The sequence below is a fragment of the Drosophila hydei genome, unplaced genomic scaffold (genome assembly GCF_003285905.1).
Source record: "Drosophila hydei strain 15085-1641.00,03,60 unplaced genomic scaffold, DhydRS2 tig00008128-arrow-arrow-pilon, whole genome shotgun sequence".
In the NCBI taxonomy this organism is placed as follows: Eukaryota; Metazoa; Arthropoda; class Insecta; order Diptera; family Drosophilidae; genus Drosophila; species Drosophila hydei.
Window position 1 is genome coordinate 1,036,091 of NW_022045838.1, and position 25,059 is coordinate 1,061,149.

The 25,059-nt window shown below is 38.0% G+C and overlaps 1 protein-coding gene across 1 annotated transcript; it reads right to left on the bottom strand.

The window, feature by feature from the left end:
- Positions 1–1,532: 1,532 nt before the first annotated feature.
- LOC111601573 (LIM/homeobox protein Awh) lies at positions 1,533–23,352 on the bottom strand. Its single transcript, XM_023318225.2, has 6 exons — positions 23,120–23,352; positions 5,039–5,220; positions 3,166–3,383; positions 2,416–2,637; positions 2,087–2,212; positions 1,533–1,986 (listed from the first exon to the last, which is right to left on the bottom strand). The coding sequence occupies exons 1-6, from the start codon at positions 23,123–23,125 to the stop codon at positions 1,925–1,927; spliced, it is 816 nt and encodes a 271-aa protein (XP_023173993.1). The 5' UTR covers positions 23,126–23,352; the 3' UTR covers positions 1,533–1,924.
- Positions 23,353–25,059: the final 1,707 nt, after the last annotated feature.

Below are 25,059 nucleotides of genomic sequence, written 5' to 3' on the forward strand. Positions count from 1 at the left end.
TCGACTTCAACTGCTGCTGGCCGGAAATCTTTGCATAATCTAGGCTTATAATTCAATTAATACGATGGCTTGTGCACTTAATGCCGAGCCTGAAGTGCAACACTAGAATGCTGCCACATGACTGGCAACTCGAGTGTCGAGTGGACGATGCTACTTCTCCTCCTCCCGCGCCTCCCGCTCCTCCCGCTCCTCCCGCTCCTCGTCAGCCATCAGGCAGGCAGCTCTCCCTCTTCAGCAGCGCCGTCACACTGTCTGCTTCAGCTGCAGCATCGATCTTCTGATCTGTCTCGATCTGTGTTCGTGTGCACCGGAAATCGATTTCGAGTGTTGCCAAAGATCAGTTGGCATTAGCAAGTGTCGCATTAGCGTTCAATTGCGCCACGCTCAAGCTGCTCCGAACACTTGCCTTAAAAGCTTACAGCTGCCTTACAGTTACAGTCTTGATCAGCTATAGCAAATATTTGATCTGCCCAATGAGTGGTTAACTCTGCGTTGTTTCTAACTAATTGCAGTCGATAGCTCATTTCTAGCAATATATAAGAGTACTCATTACTTTAAAGCTAAGATGAGATCAAACTCTAGCTATCGATTAATCGATTTGTCATGTATTCAAAAGTGATTAAGAAGCTAATCATAAGAAAGCTAATTTGGCACTTCCCTAAACTCATGAAGATCTTTGATTCGTGTTTGCCATTTTCTTGCTGCTCTGCTACTTGCTGCAAAAATCGATCAGTTAATCGATAAAGTAGAGCTAGTTATATGATCTGTTTTTTAGCTTATATTAAAAAACCCTTCTTAGCAACAAATATTCTATTGCAAGCTTTCACTTTTTCTTGGCTAGTTTTTTAGTATACTACTAGTTATCGTTATCGATATCGATAGACAAAAGTTGTGAAGGCAGCATTACTTCTTAAGCCTGTCTCTTCAGGGCAACACTTGCTTTGCGCTGATTTTCTGCTATGTCATAGGGCTTATCACTCGACTTGCACTTTCCACCGATAAATAGATCACACAGTAATCGATTTGTTTTTAAAAAGGGTTTTCTGTTTTGCATTTTAATTGATTTCGATTCATCATTAATTGTATAATTGTTTTGTAATTCGTGTTAACTAAATAGTTTAGTTTCAATTAATCAATTTGCGTTGCTTATCAATTTCGGCTATTATAGAACTATGTACAAAATGCCTGGCCAGTTACAGTTATATATATATTTATATATATATAGGTATACATTTGTTTATACATTTAAAAAACAAGAAAATAAACAATAACAACATTTCTCATGATAGGCATATACATATACATATAGAGTAGAGTGTTTAAATATATTACAAAAGCCTTGGCAAGCAGCTGCGTTTCTATGCTCTAACAACTAAACGTTAGATGGACAGAGATAGAGAGTGAGAGAGAGAGAGGGACAGATAGATATAGTGTGTGTGGGCAGCGGGGCAAAACACTTAACAATTAGGCATTAAACTAAATTAAATTTAAATTTCATTTAAATTAAATTAACTAAACTAAGCTTAGGTTGTTTGTTTTTTTTCTTCTCTTCTTCATCTTCATCTTCTTCTTCTCCTCATTCTTCATTTTATAGGCTATGCAGGAATGTATGTGTTGTATTCTGAGATGTATGTGGATAATGACGACTGGGCAAACAATGCTCAAAGCATCGAAACAGATTGATCAACTCCGATTAGGTGTCTTCAGCGAGTTTTCCGTGTTGCAAGTTTTCTTCTTCTTCTTCTTCTTTTTTGTATTTTTTGTTTTTCATTTCATATGAGCGTCGCAACGCTATACATAAAATTTTGACTAGGAAAGGACGTTTTCTTTTTAGATTTCTCGTTGCTCGAGTGCAGCCCACAACCAGCTAAAGCCAAAGCGTTGATCGCTAGCGATGAGCACGTGCTGGCGAGGACTGCTGCAGTCACACCTCGCTGGGCATACAGTGAACGCTCGAATCTTGCGACAGTTCATCCATGGAGGATTCTGAAGGACGACAGAGATAGCAGGGAGAGAGAGAGAGAGATGGAAAGAGCAAGAGTTAGACTTGATTTAAGCAGAGTTTCGCTTGAGTATTGGGTCTTACCATGCGCTGGGTACAGAGCCCCTTTGCTGCCATTCATGTGCATGGGATTCTGTGCGTTATTCTGAAATGAATACGTTAACTGCAGGTTAATATGACGCGCAAATGAGCTTCCTTCCGGTTCGCGTACTGCAATCAAAAATCGTTTGTCAAATTCATAAGTTAGCATCGCGTCATTGATGATATTTCTATAGATATAGTAAGTTAGTAAGTAGTACTAGTTAATAAAGCTACTTAATGTTAAGTGTGGTGTTGTGGCTGGTGTGGGTGTCGGGGGTGGCGGGGAGGGCGGTTGCATGCTGCACTAATCCACTACTTACTTTTATTCTTACCAGCATGTATGTGTTTTTTTTGACGCGCACGCGAATTCTGAAACCAAACTTGCGTCACTCGCTTGCTCAGACCAGTTACGGAGGCGATGCGCTCCAAATCCTGGCCATCCGGATTACTGTCAATCTGAAAGTTGGCCTGCAGCACTTGCAACTGCTCCTCGGTAAAGGTGGTGCGCACGCGTTTCGTTTTACTCTTGTGATAACCATCACCATCACAGCCATCTATACAAAGAGATCAAGTGGAATTTCAGTTAGCAATGCGACTATAAACACTCTATAGATATATATATATACATATACATATGTATATGGATCTGGCGAGTACGTGCCTAAGTCTGTGTCTAAAAGCATTTTGACAGTAGACCAAATTGAAAATGTCAAAAGTGTTTATAGTTTATAGCCATGTGGCTGGCCGCCTGCCTGCCTGCCTGCTTGCCTTTATGGCCAACAGCTTCTTGGTGGTCAGCAACAACAACGCGTCGAGCAACGCGCACAAACAACATTCTGAAGCCGATCACGTCGTCTGGCGCGTCGCGGCTTTGACTCTTTATGCCTCAGTTATGACACGATTTCATCAAGGAGCTGGCGACTACCTGGCGCTTAGTGGCCGCCAAGCGTTCCAAATTGCCATACCGATTCGCTGGCAACCGAACCATGCAACATGTTGCAACATATTTACTTATTTTTCTTTGTTTTCTTCGTTTTGGTGTTTTTGCTTTTATGACATTCTGATTTTTTGGTTCCGCTTACCGTCACTTGATGTGGTGCCACCCTCGACCGTTTCCAGATAATGAGCCTTGCAGAGCACGCGGTCATCCATGAGCGCAAACTGTTCCCCGGTGGACAATTGCCGTCCGCATTGATCGCAGGCAAAGCACGCCAAATGGAATACCAAATCGCGCGCCCGTCGCACCCAGTCGGAGGCGGAGATGCCGCGACAGCATTTCGAGCACTTGGCGCCGAAATTTCTGCAAAGCAAATAGAACGGAAATTGTGGTTAATGATTGATATGGCAAGTGGTTTTTATATTGATTGAGATATATATTATTAATATGTGTGCACTGCGGCGCTGTAATTACTCTACTGCAGGCGTTTTAGACGCGACTTGCGCGCGTTTATGACAACAAAATGTGATTTATTCCAGTTACTCTGAAGATGTCGCCTAGCGTTTTACGCGCGTTTTTTGTGCGTTTTTTCTAGAGGTGTTTTTGATTAATATACATGTTGATTGGTTGATATAAATAAGTATCCTTGAATTGCTTGACTTAGGCATACATTTAGCCTACATTTTATGCCTGATTTGATGCCACGCGTTTTACTAGCGTTTTCTGCGCGTTTTTGCCATAGCTGCTAATATAGCTCACATATGAATTTATAAGCTTTGTATCCTTAAAATTATCTATTAATCAATTTATTTAGCTTATCTTCAAGTTCTGCTATCGCGCGTTTTGCTAGCGACTTGTGCGCGTTTTTATTGCGTTTTCTGTCAGCTACTAAAAGCTGCCAAACTAACTTTACTCTATGTATCTATAAATAAAGTAGCTGAGGTCAAGCGTTTTGCACGCGTTTCACCAGCGACTCACGAGCGTTTTCGAAGCGATTTAACATAAGCCAAAAGTTTTTTGTTTCTCAAATCTGCAATAGATTTGACGCGTTTCTCTGGCGTTTCTCAAATTAACGCTTATTGTTTGTCCATAAGCATGGGGCAAGCACTCTATAGATTCGATTTTCTTTGACTGCTCGCTGCACGTTTTTCCAAGCGGAAGTTGCTGCGACTCTCTTGCGCCTGTGCGTTTTTCCAAATGAGTTGGCAACTTTGGCCAGCTTATTGTTAGCTTTTAAGCTTATTTTTACAAGCACAACATTGTGCCAAGATGACTGGACCGCATGGCCCCATGGACGCTGATGTCTCCATCTTCAGTTGCCACCTCGCCCGGCCCCTTGGCGGCCCACAGCGCCCAATGCACACTTAAAATTCTTAACTTGAAAAATAAATATTTTTACAGCATCTCACGGCGCGTTTGTTTGTTTATTTTCATTTCGTTCGCCGTCGACACCGTTTTCCGCCTGTGTGGACAGCAACAGACCAGGCGACGTGTGTGTGTGTGTGTGTCTGTATCTGCAAGTGTGTGTGCGTGTGTGTGTGTATCTGTAAGATACTTTGCTTGCAACTTGCATTTAAACTCTGTCTCGCTCTCTCACTCTCTCTCTCTCTCTCTCTGCAAGGCGCTGTCGTCGCGTTTTGGCCGCATCTTTCGACTTGGCTGTTTATCTTAGGGATTAAGTCGCAACGTTGTCGAATTGTTACAATTAACCTTAGACTTTATGTTCCACTCGCTTATCATGTGTGGGAAAATATGTGGAAAACACTTGTGCACACACACACAGAGGAGTTGGAGGAAAATCAAACAATGATCGCATCGATGAAGAGATATATCGAGAAAGTTTCTAACAAATTGAAACCAGGCCAAGATATATATATATAGTCTAAGGCTGTAACTGATTTAGTATATACCATATATAAATATATATATATATATATATATATATATATATATATGTGTGCTTAAGCTAAGTTCCCATTGCTTATTTGATAACTGATCGAGGTTGTCTTTATACTCACTTGCTGTAGTCGGCCTTGCAGTAGACCTGGCGTTCCCTGATGAAGCACGACTGTTGGCGATCCAGCGGGCACATGCACATGCAACATCTGAGGCAATGGGCGTGCCACGAGCAGCCGCCAACCTCGAGAAAAAATCGATCCGAGATTGGTTCGCCGCACGCTGCGCAGGAACGCAGCTCAGTCTGCGAACGAAAAGAAGATGAAAACCGATTTAGATCAAATGTTCAATTCGATAAGTATACAATACAATTTAGATAAGTTTCTATATACGTAATAAGCTGATTGATATTGAAAAAGATCATTTAAAGATCAGTGCACCCGGGCTAACTTCTGGCTTTGAATGTAAATTGCTCCACAACCGCCGCAACAAAAGAGCGAAATTTATTTGCTCGTTTGATCTGAAACTTCAAATGCCGAACCGGTTCACAGTTCACAGTTTTCTGTGCTACGCCGATCTCAACTCTAATCGTAGCGCCCGTTTGGCATCTTTTGTTATGCTTTCAGCTCAAATCGCTCAATAAATCTATCGAATGCGCCGTCGGCTTCTGTTTTATATCATTCGCTGCAACATTTAACTTATGAATGTGTATTAAAATTCCAACAACAATGACACTAGGAAATGTCTATGGATTAGCAGACGAGTTTCTTTTGTTTCGTTTTGTTTTGCTTTTGTTTTTGCTTCAGTTCAGATCGAAACATAAATTTCAAAAAACCTTATGTTAATTGTTACCATTTCAATGTAGCTGCGTCGCAAATCGCAGTCACGATCACAGTTTGTGTCACATATTCAGCAGTAACAAAAACCTGGCCAAAAACCCAAACAATATTTGACTAATTTATGGGCCATCAGCTGTGTGTATCTTATGCATATTCATTTCCACTTTTTGACTGCATTTTACGCCGTTTTTCAAACTGTTCCAAGCCAACATTTTATGTCTCTCTCTGTCTTTCGCTGTCTCTCTCTCTATATATATATGTTTTTTTTTTATTTTAAATGTATTTTCTGTGTTCTCATAATATATCAATAACAAGTCTTAATTCAACAGCTTGAACTTTTTGATTTAATTTCAGCTAATTATTGGCCAAAATGAAACTTGAAGCTGCCTTTGGCCTAAGACTAAAGTTGTAAATATAATTTATAAAAATATATTTCGAGTTAGTCGTTCAGTGTTTCATAATTTAAATACATATATAATATATATTATTTATATTTAAAATTAATTTCATATAAATTATTCACATATTACGAAAATATAATTATTTCGGTTTGATTTTTCCCATGATTCTCTTTGGACTTCTTTAGAATTTACGAAAATATAACTAAGTCTTGACATACTGTGAGTCTTTTATATATGCTTAAATTTCAAAAAAGCTTACAAAATGTCATATATTGTATTATATTCATTGACTTCTTAAAGATCTTAAAACAAACATTTGCATTGAACTGGGCATTCAACTTTGGCTTTGGCTTTGAAACTTTCAACTTCAATACAAAAATATAAAGTAGATCAATTTTATATGTATATATATTACAACTATCTATTCAGTCAGTTTGCACTTTCCTACAATTTACTTAGTAACATCATTTTCCTAAATAAAAGTTCTCTCTCTAAAATCCGCTTCCTCTTCCAGCTACAGCTTCATCTCCATTTGACCTTCTACAAATTGAATCATTACCAAAACGATTTCAGCTTCTCAAAACTCCAATGCCTTATTACTACAATGCTTGATTAAATTGTTTAATGGTTTCGGCTACCGACAAAGTTCAAGACTTCAATTCCAATTAAATGTCGATTAATTCTTATTTAAGCCAAACTTTTGTCTACTTTAAAACGTTTCAATTTCTCTCATTTGAACAAATTTTTTGTATACAGCAGCGAATGCAGAGCGCCTGGCTTTAGGCACTTAATTAATGGCTAGCGTTTTGCATATTTTCAAATTCATTAACAACAACAAAAAATTGTCAACGGAAAAAATAAATAGGCAGCAGCAGCAGAAGAAGAAGAAAACGGCAACGGACAGTTCAAAATTGTTTTTCCATTAATCAAAGCAGCAGAGAAAATAAATTTACCGTTTTTACAAATTAATTGCTGTGGCTGCTGCTCTTGTTTTTGTTGTTGTTGTAGCAAAACAATTGTTTTTTTTTTTGCAACAGCAGCAGTAGCTGGCAGCTTGTTATTAACTTTGGCTGACAAATTTTCAGTTAAAAGCGAATGCCGACACGAAAAAAAACGTTGCCATTGACAAAATATACAAAATAAATACAAATAGCGCGAGACATATGCACATACAAAAGTAAATATATATAGGTATATATATATATATATATATATATATATGTCTGCCTATAGTAATATAGTCAAACAAAAAGTTGGCCGTGACTAGGCCGCAGGAAGGCGGCGCAAGATCAAAGCTGGCGACTCTCGCAAGCAGCGCCTAGGCCAATTAATAAAAAACAATAAACTATGCTATATAGATAGATGCTCAAACTAAACAAATGTGACGCAGTTAAAGAAAAACAGCAGCTCGAAGCAACAGCAACAACAAGAACAGCAAAGCAAATATATTCATGACAATTTGTAGCTACAAGCTGCCAACTATTTATATATATACACTTATATATTTATATATATAAATATGTTTTTGAGGGTTAGTCATTTGGGTAGTTTGTTTTTTTTTTGTTTGCCTGGGAAATTTGCCTTTGATATAGGAAATAAATAGCAGTCAAATGCAATATGGCCACCATCAAAGGCAGCAAGCAGGAGCAACATGTAGCTGCGCCTGTGCGCGCGTGTATCTCATAGATACGTATCTGTAGCTATGTGTGTGCGTGCGTGTGTGTGTGTAGCTATAACTACATGCTAACATGGTGGCTGCTGCTCATTTTTGCTGGCCGCTGCTGCCATTTAACTTTTCAACCGCGTCGCCTCGTGTGACACGTTTAATCGCGCCCTCCCCAGCGAGCGAGCCTGCGCGTTGACTGCCTGCATGCCCCCTCCTACCCGTGCTCCGGCAGCCCTCCTGCCTGCCCGCCTGCCTGCCTGTCACTTTCGTTTAACTTTTCACATTGCTCGAGCGAGCGCGCAGGCAACCAAAAACCCAGAAGCTGCTCGACTCGGGGTGTTTTTGCCAATTTGTTTTCCCGACGCCCGTTATAACACACACACACACGCACACACACACACAGGCACAGGCAAGGCCAGACATTGAGTTCATATATGCATTCATATGTCTCGCTGTTGCTGTTGCTGTTGCCGTTGTTATTGTTGTCATGTCTATGCCCACTTCGGCAAAATATGTCCATTGTCAGAGCTGTGCCTGAAGTGGCATTTGGCTAGAATGTCATTTGCCTGTAATTGTAACTCATGAACGTTGAGGTTTTCGCTTTGAGTTGCATAAATCTGGCACAGCTTTGAATTTCAATAAGCCCAGTTGGGCCAGACCAAGCACGAAAGGACATCAACTTTAATGTGCCCCATTTCAATTTGGATCTTTATCAGAGCAAGAGCTTGTGTAGCGCTATAATAATGGCAGATGAGGAAGCAGACTTTTCTGAGTTATTATTAACATAATTGTTAATGGGATTACTGTTAGTATTGGAATTGTTATTGATATAAGAATGAGATGAGATTTTAGATTATCATTACTTTGTAATTATATCATTAATCAATATCATTATTATTTTAATTATTAATATAATTATTAATATAATTATTAATATAATTATCATTGTCATTGTCATTGTCATTGTCATTGTCATTGTCATTGTCATTGTCATTGTCATTGTCATTGTCATTGTCATTGTCATTGTCATTGTCATTGTCATTGTCATTGTCATTGTCATTGTCATTGTCATTGTCATTGTCATTGTCATTGTCATTGTCATTGTCATTGTCATTGTCATTGTCATTGTCATTGTCATTGTCATTGTCATTGTCATTGTCATTGTCATTGTCATTGTCATTGTCATTGTCATTGTCATTGTCATTGTCATTGTCATTGTCATTGTCATTGTCATTGTCATTGTCATTGTCATTGTCATTGTCATTGTCATTGTCATTGTCATTGTCATTGTCATTGTCATTGTCATTGTCATTGTCATTGTCATTGTCATTGTCATTGTCATTGTCATTGTCATTGTCATTGTCATTGTCATTGTCATTGTCATTGTCATTGTCATTGTCATTGTCATTGTCATTGTCATTGTCAGTGTCATTGTCATTGTCATTGTCATTGTCATTATCATTGTCATTGTCATTGTCATTGTCATTGTCATTGTCATTGTCATTGTCATTGTCATTGTCATTGTCATTGTCATTGTCATTGTCATTGTCTTTGTCATTGTCATTCTGATTATTATTATCACTTTCATTAGCCTTCGACTAAGCCTATCTTGCACTTACCTAAATACCTTAGGCAATAAGTTAACAATCTCATTGATATTTTTTATTATTATAATTATTAGTAAATAATATACTAATCAATATTTAAAGAGGCAGACATCGACGCCTGCCCTCCCTCGCACTCGTCAGTGCCCCAAAGACTACCGACTTCAACCAATTCAACTTATGGACCATATTTATGGTAAATATATTCTACATGCTCAAACCTTGCCAGTTTTCTTTGAATTAAGTTCTGAATTGATGACAACTACAAGTCATTATGAAGATTTTTCATGATTTCAGCTACTATAAAAGGCAATTCATTATCATATGGACAGAATTAAGTTGGATAAAAATGCTAAAATGTCAGATAAAATACGAAAGAAATGATCTGCACATAATGATGGTAATATGAATAAACAAAAGATATTATTAACAAATTTTATAGCATACGAGAGAGATTTATACGCCCGATAAAGAACAAAGGAAAAAGTAGCTGAAAGAGCAGTTGAAGGTACTCAAAAACGGAATCCAATGCGGTTTTCTGACTTCTTGATTATGGAGAACTAGATAAGGCGGAGCAGTTTGTAAACATGTATTTCTCACATTTCTGCCAGCCAGCCATTGTCTTTTCTCTCCCTCACTCACTCACACATACACACTCTCTCTCTCTTTCTCTCTTTTAGTATTTTAGTAAATATGTGGCGTATTATATAAGGGGAATGGCTTTAGATCGCTGTCTACGCAGCCATAAAAATTCCAGGCACAAAACTTGCACCTTGCAACTTTTGCTCAAATGTCATAAATAACGTGGCACATAAAGTGCGATACAAAAGGCCAGCGTATAGAACTATAAAACTGAGAACTGAAAACGAACTCACATTGCGACGCTCAAGAGTATGCAATAAAATGCGATCACACTTGAGAGCGAACTCAGAGAAGTGTGAGAGTGGGCCATAAAAAGCAATAGAAACTAATATAGCCATAGACATCTCTATATATACATATATATATTCATTTGAATATAAACTGAGCTAGTGAACAGTAGCCACAAGACTCAAGGCTGACACAATAGAAAGAAACTATATCATCTGCTGCTGCTGCTGCTGCTGCTGTGGCTGCTGCACGCCTCGAAGATCGATTACCCAAAAAACGATTCACTCACAATTTTCACGTCATTGCGCAAATTGAGCGATCATCAATCGATCGAGCAAACACACAATAAACATATAACTATATATGTGTATATATCCCAGTTGACAAAAGCCCTTGGCTGTAGACTGAGACACTTTTTATGTTGGGTGACTTGTCATCTTGTCGAGGGACAAATGCTCGCCAAGCCAAAATAATGAAAATCAACAAATGTAAACAGCGTGAGAATGTTGCAGGCAACATGACAAAGCCGCAAACAACAAACACTAAATAATATATATATACATATACATAGATACACATACACACACGTATATATATCTATATAACATATCTCGCATCTGTGGTCCACTTGTCGCTGTTTGCTTAAGGCCTTTGGCTCTCTATGTTAAGGTGCTTTAAAAATTGACATCAACAGCCATAATAGCAATAGTAATAACAATAATAATAATAATAATAATATAAATTGTGGCAGCCGAGTGCTAGCGACTGCACAATGCTTGTTCACAATGCAAAAACTGTTGCAACTTTATTGGTAAATTTCTTGAAGAAATTGGCAGTAATTTAAGTGTTAAATTTGAGAGATGTAGCGGCAAAAACATTAAGAGATATAGGTGTTTACGATTTGCCACGCACTCAAAAGGCATATATATATAATTTTTGGTTAATCAATTTTTTTTGGTTAATCATTTTATAGTTTCTAGACTTAAGCGTGAGCTGGAAGGGATCTTAACGCATTTACCACGCCACAAATAGACGTAGATATACCTATTATATATAAGTTTTTTGGATCTTAGATCGTTTGTAGATGTATATCAATTAAATTTCAATTTTCTAGCAGCTCAAATAGAAGAATTTCTATTATGCCAGATATGCTCAAAATTTCAATTGATACATGATTCGCCTTCATACGGAGCGCTAGGCGCTCATTGCGCAAAGCCAATATACTCTTGACACCACTTGAGCGAGTATAGAAATAGACAAGCGCCAGCTAACAATTAAAACTTTATGAAAACAAAAATTTAGCTCAAAAAAAAGAGTTTGCTCAGTTTTATAAAAGCCATAAAACGAGCCTCAATCAAATAAATATTTTTCTTTTTATCATTTTTTTATAAACATATTTATATAAATATATATATAAATATATTTATTGTATTTATGAACAAACTTTCGAAATAAAAATGAGACAGCTTTTAATTAGAGCTAACTTTTTTTACTCTGCGTGGGATTTCGTTTAAGAAATATATACCATACATATGTATATACGAGATATATATATATATAATATGATATTTAAAATATGATGGCAATTTACACGTCGGCGTTTGTTTGGCGTTAAGATCGGCAACGTAGCTGATTGTTATTTAATGACTGCTCTTTATGAATGAAAATGAATGAAGCTGGATGAGCAGGGGGCGGACAGCCGGGTGTGGGGGCAGGGCTCGCCCACGAGTTGCCAACCTACAGATACAGATACATTTAGTATACAATGCTCGTAGTCTCTCAGGCATCCATAAATTGGTTAAATGTTTACAAATATTTCACGCTACGACTGTGCGTGTACGTGTGTGTGTGTGTGTGTGAGTGTGTGCGTGTCCATTGTGTGTGACTGCATATATGTATATATAAAAATATAGCTGTTGAATGCAGAGCTGCAGCTATAGCTGTTGTCGCATCCATTGATCCAATCAAATTAATGGCCGCTATAACACAACAGACAAAAGCACAGAGAGAACAGCATCAGCATCGGCAGCAACAGCCTAAAGCGAAAGCTTTTCTATGGGAATACAGTAAAGGCTGACTAAAGGCGAAGCGCAATACAAATGGATTAAGCAATTGACTTAGCAAGCATAAAAAAGATAGAATTGAGGCAAGTGTGACACGGTTTATAGATTTAGATGTGGCCTTGTTTAGCTAAAGCATAATAGATGAATGGTCTTAAGAACTAGTTTTTAACTAGGGACTACGCTCTGGAGAATGCTGCCAAAATTAGCCTAACAAAGACTGAAGTCTATATAAATTAACAGAAGAAAGGGATAAGAAAGGAGATAGAGAAGCCTAACTTGAATGAGAGTATGAGAGTAAATGAGTACGTTATGTACTATCAAGAGTGCAAGTAAATTAGTCAGTGAACCAGCTCCAAGATGAAATGAACACAGAACTAGCTCTAGTCGGAATCAGTAAGAATTTTGATAGTAAAGATAGAAATGCTATAGAAAGAGATACATTGAGTTGGCTTGATTGAGAGTTATTAAAAATAAGTGAACTAAAGAACTACAAGCAAATAGCTAACCGAACTAGTTCCAAGCTCAAATGAACACGGGACTAACTACAGTCGGAATCAGCAGGAATATTATTAGCATAGATAAAATGTCAATAGATAGAAGAAACAAACATATAAAGTTAGGTATTAGGTAGGATTGAGCGAAAGTAAGAGTAGTTTGTGTACTATCGGAACGGAACCAGTTCCAAGCTGAAACTCAAACGAAACTTCTACTCTAAGCGCAATTAACAAGAGTTTCTTATAGAATTTTCATTTTGATTTGCATTTAACATTCATTGAAATGCCGCTAGCCTATGCACTTTCATCTTAGCGCATCTTCACTGTACTGCAGCCATGAGCAACACCCTGCTACATCGCATTCACGTCCAGATCAACATCGATGCTGACGTTGAGTCCTGCTGCGAGTCAGCAAACTTAATTACCGCTTTATGTCAATGGCCCAACATGTTTTTGCTAAATTTATCAGCGTTATTAAATTTTATCACTGGCGACAAAATGTGCATATGCCATTCAATTTTCACAACATATTCACACATCACACGCACACACGCACACATAGATACAGTTTTACAGTTGCCGGTTGGAATGAATCTGCACGGCCAGGCGGCCGGCAGGTGGGGGCATTGGCGGCTGGGCCACAGACAAGCGCGCTTTTGGCCTAGGCAAATATTATGACGGCAATCCATGCCAAAAGGTGAGCTAGCAAGGCAGAGGGAGAGGCGTCGAGTGCGAGAGCGAGAGCGAGACCGAGAGAGCGTGCAGCGGGTAGCGGCAAGTGTAAAAGTTGGCACGCACATGGCGGTTTAGCTGGACAACGCTTTTGTTGGCGTAACATCGTAAAATATTTTACGGCCAATAGGCCCAGCGAGCTGCCAACGTTTTTATGGCCAAATACTCTTTTCTTTAGCTCTGTCAGCTGCCCGTTTGCGTCCGCAGTGCAAAACTTAGCGGCTAAATAGCTACTAACTTAACCACCCCTTGCCAAAAGCCAGCCAATTGCATTTTCATTAGCCAAACATTTAAGACAACTCTCTCGGCCCCGCTTTTCTTAACAAGTATTATTCATATGCCTTGGGCAGCAATAAATAAAAAATTTAATTAAAATGCCAAAAAAAAGCCAACAAAATTGTTTATATATATACATACATAAATATATGTTTATATATGTGCAGTATATTGAAATTGTTTTGGGACTAACGCGATGACAAAGTCTCGTCTCAGCAACAATCTTTAATGGTTATATTGTTGGGGACGGTGTGTTGACAAGTTATTACCCCGATCAGCCGACGACTTAAAATGTCGCACTTTATTACACTACAAAACACAAAACTCAACTCAACTCAACTCAACTCAATTCGATTCCAGGCCCAAAGACAGGCGGACAGACAGATGGACAAAGAGACGGAGAGACAGCATCCATATGCCGATCTTCTCAACGATCAGGCACAAACAGGGCGTATAACCCAAAGACCGTTGACTTGGCTTGGTGTTTTACAGCCAAGCTATAAGCAGTTGTTGTTGTTGGCAAACATTGGGCTTTGTGTGCGCTCCCAGACGCGTTTTATTATAACTGTGGCTGGCCTCATACCAAATAAATTTCATTTTAATACTTTCTTCGTTTTAGTTTTCGTATATTTTATTGGACTACGAAACGAAAGAAGAAGAAGCAGCAGCAGCAGCAGCAGCACCAAAGAACCACTTGAAAGTGATTTGCATACACAAGCGTTCTCACGTTTTTCCCACCGCCAAGCTGATAATCCACAGCAGCCGCAGTCGAAGAGATGCTGTTCTTCGAGCCACTTGATAGATCGTTGGATCAGCTGCAGCTAATACCGTTTGAACCGCTGCTGCCGCTGCCGCTGCCGCTGCTAGCCATTTCCATTGGCCATAAACATAAACAGGTGGCAATATTCATTTGCATAGACAACGTTTTCATATTAAATTTCAAAGCGTTCGACGACATTCCGTATGCCACGCCCCCTCTCCCTCCGCTCAGTGGCAGCTACGTAAATTGGTATTCGATTTGACCATGTCTATATGTCTCACATTTGCTGCTGCTGTTGTTGTCGAAAGAGGTAGCCCTACATTTGGTATGTGATTTTTTTTTTTTTTTGGCTAAGAATCGATTCGAGAACTTGTTTTGAGCAGCTGCCTTTGAAGTTTGAGCAAACAAAAAAAGGCGAGATAAAAAAATGAGCTTATAAATCGTTAAGCAACATTTGAAACCAATTCTAAATAAGCAATTTGCATAGGTAAAAAAATCATATTTTTTTTGCCATAAATTCAATTTTCATTTCGATTAAGAAATGCATAAATTTCAGCTTAATATGAACATTAAATTGTTTCCCTTAGTTCATATTGGCCTTTTACAAACTTGCATGATAATCGCGCTTTATTATTCAAATTGCAAATGCTTAATAACTATAAAGCTATCTTTATCTAAACCTTACTACCTTTCTCCTCTGCCTCTTTCTCTTTCTTTTGCCCCCACTTAAATAAAATACTCAGCTGCAAGTGCCATTTTTTATTGCCTCTCATTAATTATTTTCTGCCAAACGGCAGTTGTGCAAACAAGAGAGAGAGCGAGTGGGAGAGAGTGAGAGGGCTAGCACGCTTTTACCGGTACAAGTCTCATCTCTTGCCGATCTGTCAGCCAGCACATTCGCTAACAAATCGCCCGCAAGTCTCACAGAGCTGCGACACGCGTATTTTTTGTGCGATCTATCTGACTAGCTATACCCTGTAAGCGAAGGGTAGCATGGCTGGTCTCTAGAGCAGGTAAAGTATATCATATACTATGTATCTAAATGAAATGCATCTCAGCAAATGTAAAATATGAAGTTATCAAGACAAGAAAAATAAAGTAAAAATTAAGATAAGTCCATAAAACCGAAATTAAATCCATAAATAATTTTTTTACTTGACTTAATTTTAGATAACTTAGATTAGACATTTCTTCTTCATTTTCTCTACCTAATCACAAACACAATAAATTAACTCTTTAAGAGTTTTACTTTAGTTTCTTTAGTTAAACATCTGTAGGCTAAAGTTTCCCTTGTATTCGAGCTTACAGCTATGAATAGAACTCTTATATTGAATAAGTTGTATACATGAAAATTATATTCTATATTTTTAAAATCAAAAACAAAAGTGTGCCTGAGAACTAATGGAACTTCTACATCGAGCATTGCTGGGATGGTCCTGCCTTAAGACTTTCAATATTTTCAGGTCATGTTTCAGGCGAGCCCAGAATTGATATGTGAGAAAAATATTTGATTGATTGATGTTACTCATAGAACCCTCAGCACAGCCACATGGCCTAACATATGACTTCCAGGACTAAGCCCAGCTCATCTTACACTCAAGCATTATTTATATGCACAGCTTCTCCATCAATATCTCTAGCACACCCACACTCATCCTAAAATATTTTTAATTGCCATTAATACGCTGATTAAAACTGCATTTGTTGTCATATTAGCCAGACAGCTAGCCAGCTCACAGATGGCTTGGGCATTGTATGAAAACAAAGTGTAAATTCGCTTCGGCTTATTAAAAAATTCCGGTTTTTTGCACATATACAAATTTTTTGTTGATTTTTGCCGAATATTTTAGGCATTCATCATACATACAAGTTGAGACGAGCAGACGACACAGCATCTGAATGCCCTTTTGTCTTTTCGTCAAACATCAATAAGACGACGCTGGCTGCGACGCCAGCAGCGCATTGTGTAAAGTTGAATATATTTTTTTTATTTCGTTTTTCGGTTTTTTATTGAGCAGCGACTACAATTAATTAGCTAAATCTGCATTTTGCATAAATTAATAATAATATTTTAATATTTGCTTTCGACTGTTTTTATCGCCTTTGTTGTTGCTGTTGTTGTCGTTGTTGTTCGGCACACAAAAATCGCGTCTTCTATTTTGAATGCAAATTTTGTTGTTTCTTTGGATCGACGATGTTTATGTTTAAACAATAAATCAAGCTCGCTATCGAAGCTGAATTTATGCTGCTGCTCTGTATATTTAATTTATCTAGAAGCTGCCCAAAAACCACTTTTTTATTTTGCAGGCGGCATTCGATAAAAAGCCAAATGAAAATCAGTTCAATTTCTCAAACGAGCTACTGTGCTTAGATGGACTAGGCCAGATAAGCTGCTAGCTGCTTTTTTTTGGCCAATTGTTAGGCAATTAAATAGCAATATTTTCCAATACACAGAGATAGAAGAGGGAGAGAGAGTCACAGATTGGCTATGAAAAACTAATGGGAAAATCGTCTGGAGGCAAACATTTATTTTGCCAAACGATGAAAGTTTGTGGCAAATGTAAAATAAAATCGAATAGAGGAGTTACAGCAGCAGCAGCAACAGCAAGGGCAGGGGCAGGGGCAGGGGCAAGGGCAGAGAGACGGGAACAGGGTTCGGGGGCTAACCGAATTTTTAGGGGCGGAATCTGTGTCTCGAGTGCCATTGACAGGCGACAATGGGTAGATAGAAGTTGCAATGATTTGTGGCATTTTACAATTTTATTTGCCGCCGTTGGACGTCGAGCCCCTTTTCAGGACAGACGCATCATTTGTAAGCCAACTAAGCGTCCTTTAAGGACTATTTTGCGGATGCACTCGACAGAACAATGCCCGCACAGAGCACTTCGATGCTTCTTCACTTCTCCCTTCTTTTGTGTCATCTTTTCAGCCGGCTGTGGCGTCTGCATTTGATTTTCATTTTCAGAATTTTCACATTTACCTGCCAAAAATACCAGAGGCAGAGAGAGGGAGAGGGAGAGGGAGCGGGACAGAGCTATACAAATTGCTAGGCGCGCATGCGCAACGTCGAGCACAGGATACCAAAAACTGACCACGAAGCGTAGATCTCGAGTTTGTTTTCTTGCTGTTCAGCTTCTTTGTCTTTTGAGCTGTGCAACAAAGGTGTGATATTTGTTTGTCTTTTGTGCCTGATCGGGGCAATTGGCTCAAGTCAAGATGCATGCGGCATTTGGCCATTGTTGCCGACTTTTTGTCAGCATTGTCACGCCACGCCGCAGTTTTCAATTAGACACTGGATGCCCTCAGTTGCTAGCCAAAATCCAATTACCAGTGGGCAGTGCCAGCCGCTTGACCCAGCCACCGCCAGCTGGCCAGCTCACTAAAATTGTCATTCGCAGCAGCCTTAAGCGGCCTTAAGCGGCACGCGTTGCCAAAATGCTGCTTGAATTACACCTTGTGCGGGTCTTTCAGCTTGAGTTCGGCTTACAGTTTTGCACCTTTTGTGTCTTGAGTAGATGTTGTAATAAGCGCATAATGCGTAAGTCGATTCTGAGAGATGTTAAAGATTTAGTTGAGGTAGATTAGATTTTACAGAATTTTAAATATATAATATTTACTATGAATAGAAATTAAGTTGCGCTTGTTTTGCTTGTGGCTCTATTAACTATCTTTATTCGATTTTATATTCTATTCCATGCACTTATCACACTCATTAATCTATTGGTGCTTTAGAGCTCTTCTTCAGTACCAAAACCCATTGACTTTTTCATATTCATATTTTAGCGCCTTCTTTTGTGCTTTTCCATGAATATTCTTCAAATATGATATATTCGTTTATAATAGCATATAAATCTTATACAAACATTTTTTTGCCATATCAAATATTTTTAACTATGATTTATATTATAATTTATACTATAAAATATGACACATTGATATGAGACAGGCCTCATAAAGATATGTAGCTGCAGCTGTTCAGTTTACTTTAGAGTGAGATCTTATGTAGAAGCTGAAGCTGTAACTGCAGACCTTCTGACAGCTTCGCTGTTTAGCTAGACTTGATTAACTCAGCTTCTATGTACAAAATTTAGGCAAGTTTGGAAAGTCAGAACTAACAAATGAATCTGATAAACCCAGTTAAAGAGTAGAGGCCCATAGCAGGCAATTGACCCAGCTACTTGACATTCTTTGGTAGCATTAAAAACTACAGCAGTTGGGCAACTCAATGAACTTAATTGACAAAATACAATATAAATTATTAATTGTAAATACAAATAATAATAAAAACTCTCTCCAAATGCTTTTCAAGCTGCATGCCACTACCAAGCTGCATAGTTCACTAGTCTTTCTGTTTATCTCTGATATATATTGCCTAAAATGCATATTACACTATATTATATAAACCACATTTGACATGATTTTATGTATTATTTTTCTAGAATATTTTAGATTTAATAAATCTATATAAACATATTTATATATATTAACAATTTCTCTCTAATATATATCTAACCTGTAACCCAACATATATATCTACATCTATATATCTATTTATCTGCTCTAACATTTAATATTTCTCTAACAGTTTTTATGCCTCCCAAGCTGACTCATGGTAAAGCCCGCAATTTCCATTGCTCATATTAAATTGTATAGAATTCGCCCTAAGTGACGCTTTGAAACATATTGAAGACAAATTGCTAAGCGTAAAGCCCAAGTCAAGATCGTTCAGATGCCAAGCTAATTATAACTTATAGCATAGTTCTCAATTAGAGAAAACATGCTGAAGTTGTTTTTGTGTTTTTTTTTATTTGTTTCTCAATTCTTTTATATTTTTAGAGGCGTTAACAACTTTTTAGCTTTTGAGTTTTTTTTTTGTATTTCTAAATTTTTTTTATAATTTCCTCGTGAATTATTAATGAAAAATCATTTATTGAAATATGTATATTTTATAGTTGCTTTGCACACATTCGACATTTAAGCGCTTCAGTATTTATGCCTTTTCTACAGCTCGACAGCAACAAAAAATAATAGGAAAAAGAAAAAGAACAACTTTTTTTATTGAATATTCATAAGCTGCGCTTTGTGGCGTCATATGTATAGAGAAAGAGACAGAGAGGGGGCGGGGGCAGAGAGATAGAGGGGGCTAGCTACACAACTGGGGCGGGTCGAGATCGATGATGTCAAGTCAGAAAAGGGTCTTAAGCCCGGATCTATTGTTGTCCAGTTGCGGCTTAGAACTGTTGACATTTGATTTGAAGCCGCGTTGTAAGCGCTGCTGTTGCTGCTGCGGCTTTTTCTCTAAGATCTCCCGCTGTGCATATTGACAGTTATTAAAGGCCACGCGATCTATACTAAAGCAAAGCCAAGCATTTATTTAGGCTCATGCGCTCATCTGCTTTCGATTTGGTTTCAAGCTTTGGTTTTGCCTATTTACGTGGGCCTAGTTCAATTATTGGCTAAGCCGTCGAAGCCTGCCCACAAAAATGTCGAATTTTGAAATTTTTATTTAAAATTTATAACACATTTTAGCCTTTTATGCGGCGGTCCAATAAGCGTCAGCACCTTGTCTAATTTGCTATGGTAATGAAAATTATGTTTATGGACAAAGCCATGCAAAATCCGAAAACCAAACCGAACATATATATAGAAAATGTTAAAAATTGTAAGCATAAATCATGCTTGCTCGATCTGCCAACTCATGGCTGTCTCTGGTACAATATTTACAATTTCGGAAACATTATATTCCATTGAATCCTGTGGGTGGCTCAGCACTTGCGTCAGAGTTCACACAAAGCACACAGCGGGTGGTTGTTAAGAAAAAGCAGCCGATGATGTGACTGACTGGGAAATACCATGTACTGAGCATACAATCATAGGAGCTAACTTCTTTGTGTATGTATATATTTGAAAAGTGATATATTCCTAAGCTGTGTATAAACTTAAGTCAACTATATATTAAATTTGATATCTCTAACTTTTCAAGTCTTCGAGATATGCTAAAAAACTAATTTTAATAAATGGTATTTAAGGATATTTTAAAAATGGGAGCAGATATCTTAAGATGCGCTAATAATTTGAAATATACAAGACTAAATTTATGAAATTTTAAGCATCTAGCTATACTTGCTACTGGGAACTACATGAGGTATAGTAATATTAAGACATATTTCAGAAATGTGAGTATGTATATATATGTATATATAGTCTAACTTTTTGTAGGACATAAGAGCATATGTATATCTAATCACAAGACTCCAGCCTTAATAGTTTCTGAGTTCCACCTAGGATAAATCCATATATATCATTTATACTAGTACTCAGCGTAGTTATTCAAAAAAGATATATTACTAGCTCTATCTATGACACGCTAGAATATGTATCTAAAATGTGTAATCTCCAACTTTAGTAGTTCTCGAGATATGTACATCCAAACAGAGCATGATTAGATCTAATAAACTCAACTACATAATCATATTTACAATTACATAGACGTAGCCTGCTTTGCCCACAACCTGCACACCCTCTTTTAGCTCACTTTCAATGGGCATTTTTGAACACAATTTTTATAAGCCTGAGTTACGGCAAATCTTTGGCTTCGAAATCGATTAAACGCTTCGCAGTCCCAAAAAAAATCAAGTATACAAATGAAAATACTTTGTTGGCCATGTTTTGAATGAACAGATTTGAATTTGAGCGACGTCATGAGCCTGGGCCACAAAAGATTTAGAAATTAAAAACGTTAACTAATGATAAACGCGCCTATGATACAGAGACCCCAACTGCAACAACGGCTGCCCCCCTGCCCCATCTCCTTTTTAGAGCCACATAATTCGAGTGTGTGGGCTTGGGACATGGTCGTCAATCTGATATACAAAAATCCGTTTGCCATATCGGCGAGCATGTTGCACCCCATGGCGCGATTTGTGTGCTTTTAATATTCACCGACTCGCGGGGCTCGTCGCTCGATGCTGTGGCTGCGGCTGCGGCTGCGGCTGCGGCTGTGGCTGTGGCTCTGGCTGTCGTCTGTCTGTTTTGAAAACTCATCGTTTTCGAAAAGTTATTAGTACGGTTTGTCCAGACAGTTGATGGCTTTGAATAGACACCATGGGCATTGTTTTTAGATCCAACAGCCACCTCCCCCAGACCCTGCCTGGCCTCTTGCTATTTCCATACACAACTAACGCCGCCTGTTGCGTCCCAGCGGGTTTTTAGTTCAATATCTATTCAGCACGTTTTCTAGGTCAATCGAAAGGTTTTTACATGTGCATCAATTAAAACAGCTATAAGCCAAGATCTCTATATATCTGGCAATGCGTGGGTGTCTTTTTCTAAACAATATGATTGAAAATTAAAAAATAGTTGAGAAATCACTTTGTGGGCTTAAGTGTTTAAGACTCTTCGATAATGCCTATGTCTAGCTAACACTTGGACTGGGGAGCAATACATTTGGAACATATTTTCAATATTTTTACTGTATACATCAGTTTTATCTGTCTATTGAGCTTACCGAATATTTAGATTAGATCAATTCAGCTTAAGTTTCTGAGCAACTGTTGCTGCTGCATGGGACGATGAGCTGTATAAGCGGCTCAGACATAGCAGAAAGTGCAGCAGCTGCTAAATGTTTGAATGTATATAGTATATATATCATATATATATGTATATAGTATATATATCATATATATATAAATTTAATTATCGCAAACGAATGCTTATGATTTTCTGGCATAAATTCAGTAAAAATTCTAAATCCTATGAGATAAATAAACAATTTTGTTGAAAGTAGATTCTGAAAAATTTTAACATTTTGCAGCTCTCAGCTTTCGATCAATTTCAATTTAAATTTAATCTAAAAATATTTAAGAAAACTCAACGAATTTATTATTTAAAGAAGTTTAATCTATATAAACCTAGGCCATTTAGCTCAGCTGTATTTTTTACAATTTTTAAAATGCATTTTTAATATTTTAAATATGATAAATAGTTCTGGCACCCAGAATAGCTACATACAGAATAGTTACAATAGCTACAAATGATCAATCCTTGGAACATAAAACAGAGCTAAGTTGCATATAAAAAACCTCCTAACTCATATCATATCATAACATATCAACAGAAAACGCTTCTATTGATACTTAGTCAATATGAAAAGGAATATATTATACTAATCACTAAAGTTGCATAAGATCAAATAGGATCAACAGCTATAGAGCTTTAATGAGAGCTGTATTCTGAGCTATTAAACTAAGTAGACCACAAAGAAATCATTGTATTACCTATATAAATATATGCTTAAAATATTAACGATACATATCAAAGACAATGTTATATGTTATAAATCTCTTCAGATAGTTACAGTAATAATACTTTTAGCACTCGAAAAGCTCCTAAATATGTCTGTTATATAACACATTCTTCATATTAAAAGTTTCCTTGATATATGAATGCACTTAAAATAACTGAAGTTCCCTTAGTTTTCCCTTCGACTTATAGCTTACCTTCATTTTAATTGCCTCCACAATTTTGGCGATTTTTAATCCAAGTCTTTTGCACAAAAAATTGTTATTTAGCCAGCTTTTTGTTGTTGTTTTTTAGTATTCTTTGGACGATCTATGTAGATCGAAATGTTTTCGACGACTTGATCAGTTGGTCAAGCGTCCGGCAATTGACACCAGATGCATGCGAATTGATTGCATAAGTGATAGCGAGACAATAAATGCGAGTGTGTGTGCCTCTGTGTGTGTATGTGATAATGGGTTTGAGAATTTTGCAATAATTTCTAACACTTTTTTTCTTGCGATTGATTAACACATTTGAAATTTTGAAAAATTGTTCACTGGTTTCAGATATTTGTTTTCCTTTTACTTTTCAAATTGTATTTCAAATTGAAATTAATAAATTTTTTGTTTAGGTTTTTTTTTGCCGACGCTAAAAAGTAGCAGCGGGCTGCTTATCAGACGGCGCGAACGCGTGGCGCGATAACAGACGCCAATTTGGACTTGCGATATTGTAATGTAACTCCGGCTCTCAGACGAGTTGTTATTGTTGTTGCTGCTGCTGTTGTGGTTGTTGCTGTGGTAGCTGCTGTTGCTGTTAACGGACAACGACCAGCGGCTGCGACGGCTCACGAGCGACACGTTGTTACAGCTGCGAGGCCAGTGCATAAACTGCCGGCGCTCTAGCCACATAAGCCATGGCACAGCATGGATGTGACGACGACGACGACCCGGTTTCGAGAGTGGTAGCAGCATAAAGCAAACACACACACAGAGAGACACTCACTCACACGCACACACTGAAGCACCACCACCACCGCCGGTTGCAAAAACTCGCTCAACTGGTTTTTGGTTTTCGCTTGCCTCTTGATTGGTTGCCATGGCGGCCGCTCAAACGGCCACGCCCCTCGCACTAGCTGAGCACGCGTGGAACGGGTTTCGCCCAACGTCCCCCATTTTGAGTGGAATCGTCAAGCCCGAACCGGGCCAATTGAGTGCGCCGGCGCGTGCCACAGCTCTCAATTGAGTTGGATTTGAATTTTGAGCAGGGTTTCTTCATTCCGTTGAGCGTGTGCCGTTGCCAGCCATTGGGTGGGTGTTGGATGCTGGCCACGCTTCAATGCAGCGGAAGCAGCGTTGAGCAGCGGCAGCAGCGCACTTGACTTTTTTGGGGTCAAACCGCTTGACGGCGGCACCCGAAAAAGCCAGCAAAAGTTCACACTTTTTCCCAGCACATTTTCTCGTCGTGTCAAGTGCCGGAAGTGCCTACAACCTGCGAGTTAGCCATTTAAATTTCAACATTAAGCGACACACATATGCCGAAAACAAAAGAAGACCCAATCGAGAGCAGCTCTAGATAATTTATAGGGTAGACAAGCTTCAAGCTAGATTGACATTGAGAGAAGCCTTCCGAGCAGCAGCAGCTGCTACTTAGATATCTGCCTTGTAATTATAAAATAATTTATATAGTATAAATACTCATTAACGAGAACAACTTGTTCGTAATAGATAATGGCAAGTGAGTTGTTGTAAAAAATAGTTATTCATTTGCTATTAGAGCTTCATGGGAAAAGGCGAGTAGAAGAGTTGCTTACCTTGTATGCAGATAGCATAAACTTTTACTCATATATAATAGACATGTATGCCTAGTTATGCTAGTTGACTAACATTTCAATAAAAATAAAATTTTTATTCTAATTTGCCATAAATTTCTGCTCAGAAGTGAATCGAATAAGATTTTTCAAAAGATTTATATGAATATATAAAATGAAAAAAACTTAATCTAATTACTTAATTACTAACATATATAAAACGTTAATGAAATTGTCTAATATGAACTTTAACTAAACTAAACATGGTATACATATATGGTAGCTAACTATTTAAGAACTATGTATGATAATTTATATCAGATACTACTTCAATATAAACATATAACAATG

Coding starts and splice junctions, on each gene's coding strand:
- LOC111601573 (XM_023318225.2), bottom strand. Junction 3,384..5,038: donor TGCAAGGCCGACTACAGCAA/GTGAGTATAAAG, acceptor TTTGCTTTGCAG/AAATTTCGGCGCCAAGTGCT. Junction 2,638..3,165: donor TGGCACCACATCAAGTGACG/GTAAGCGGAACC, acceptor CTCTTTGTATAG/ATGGCTGTGATGGTGATGGT.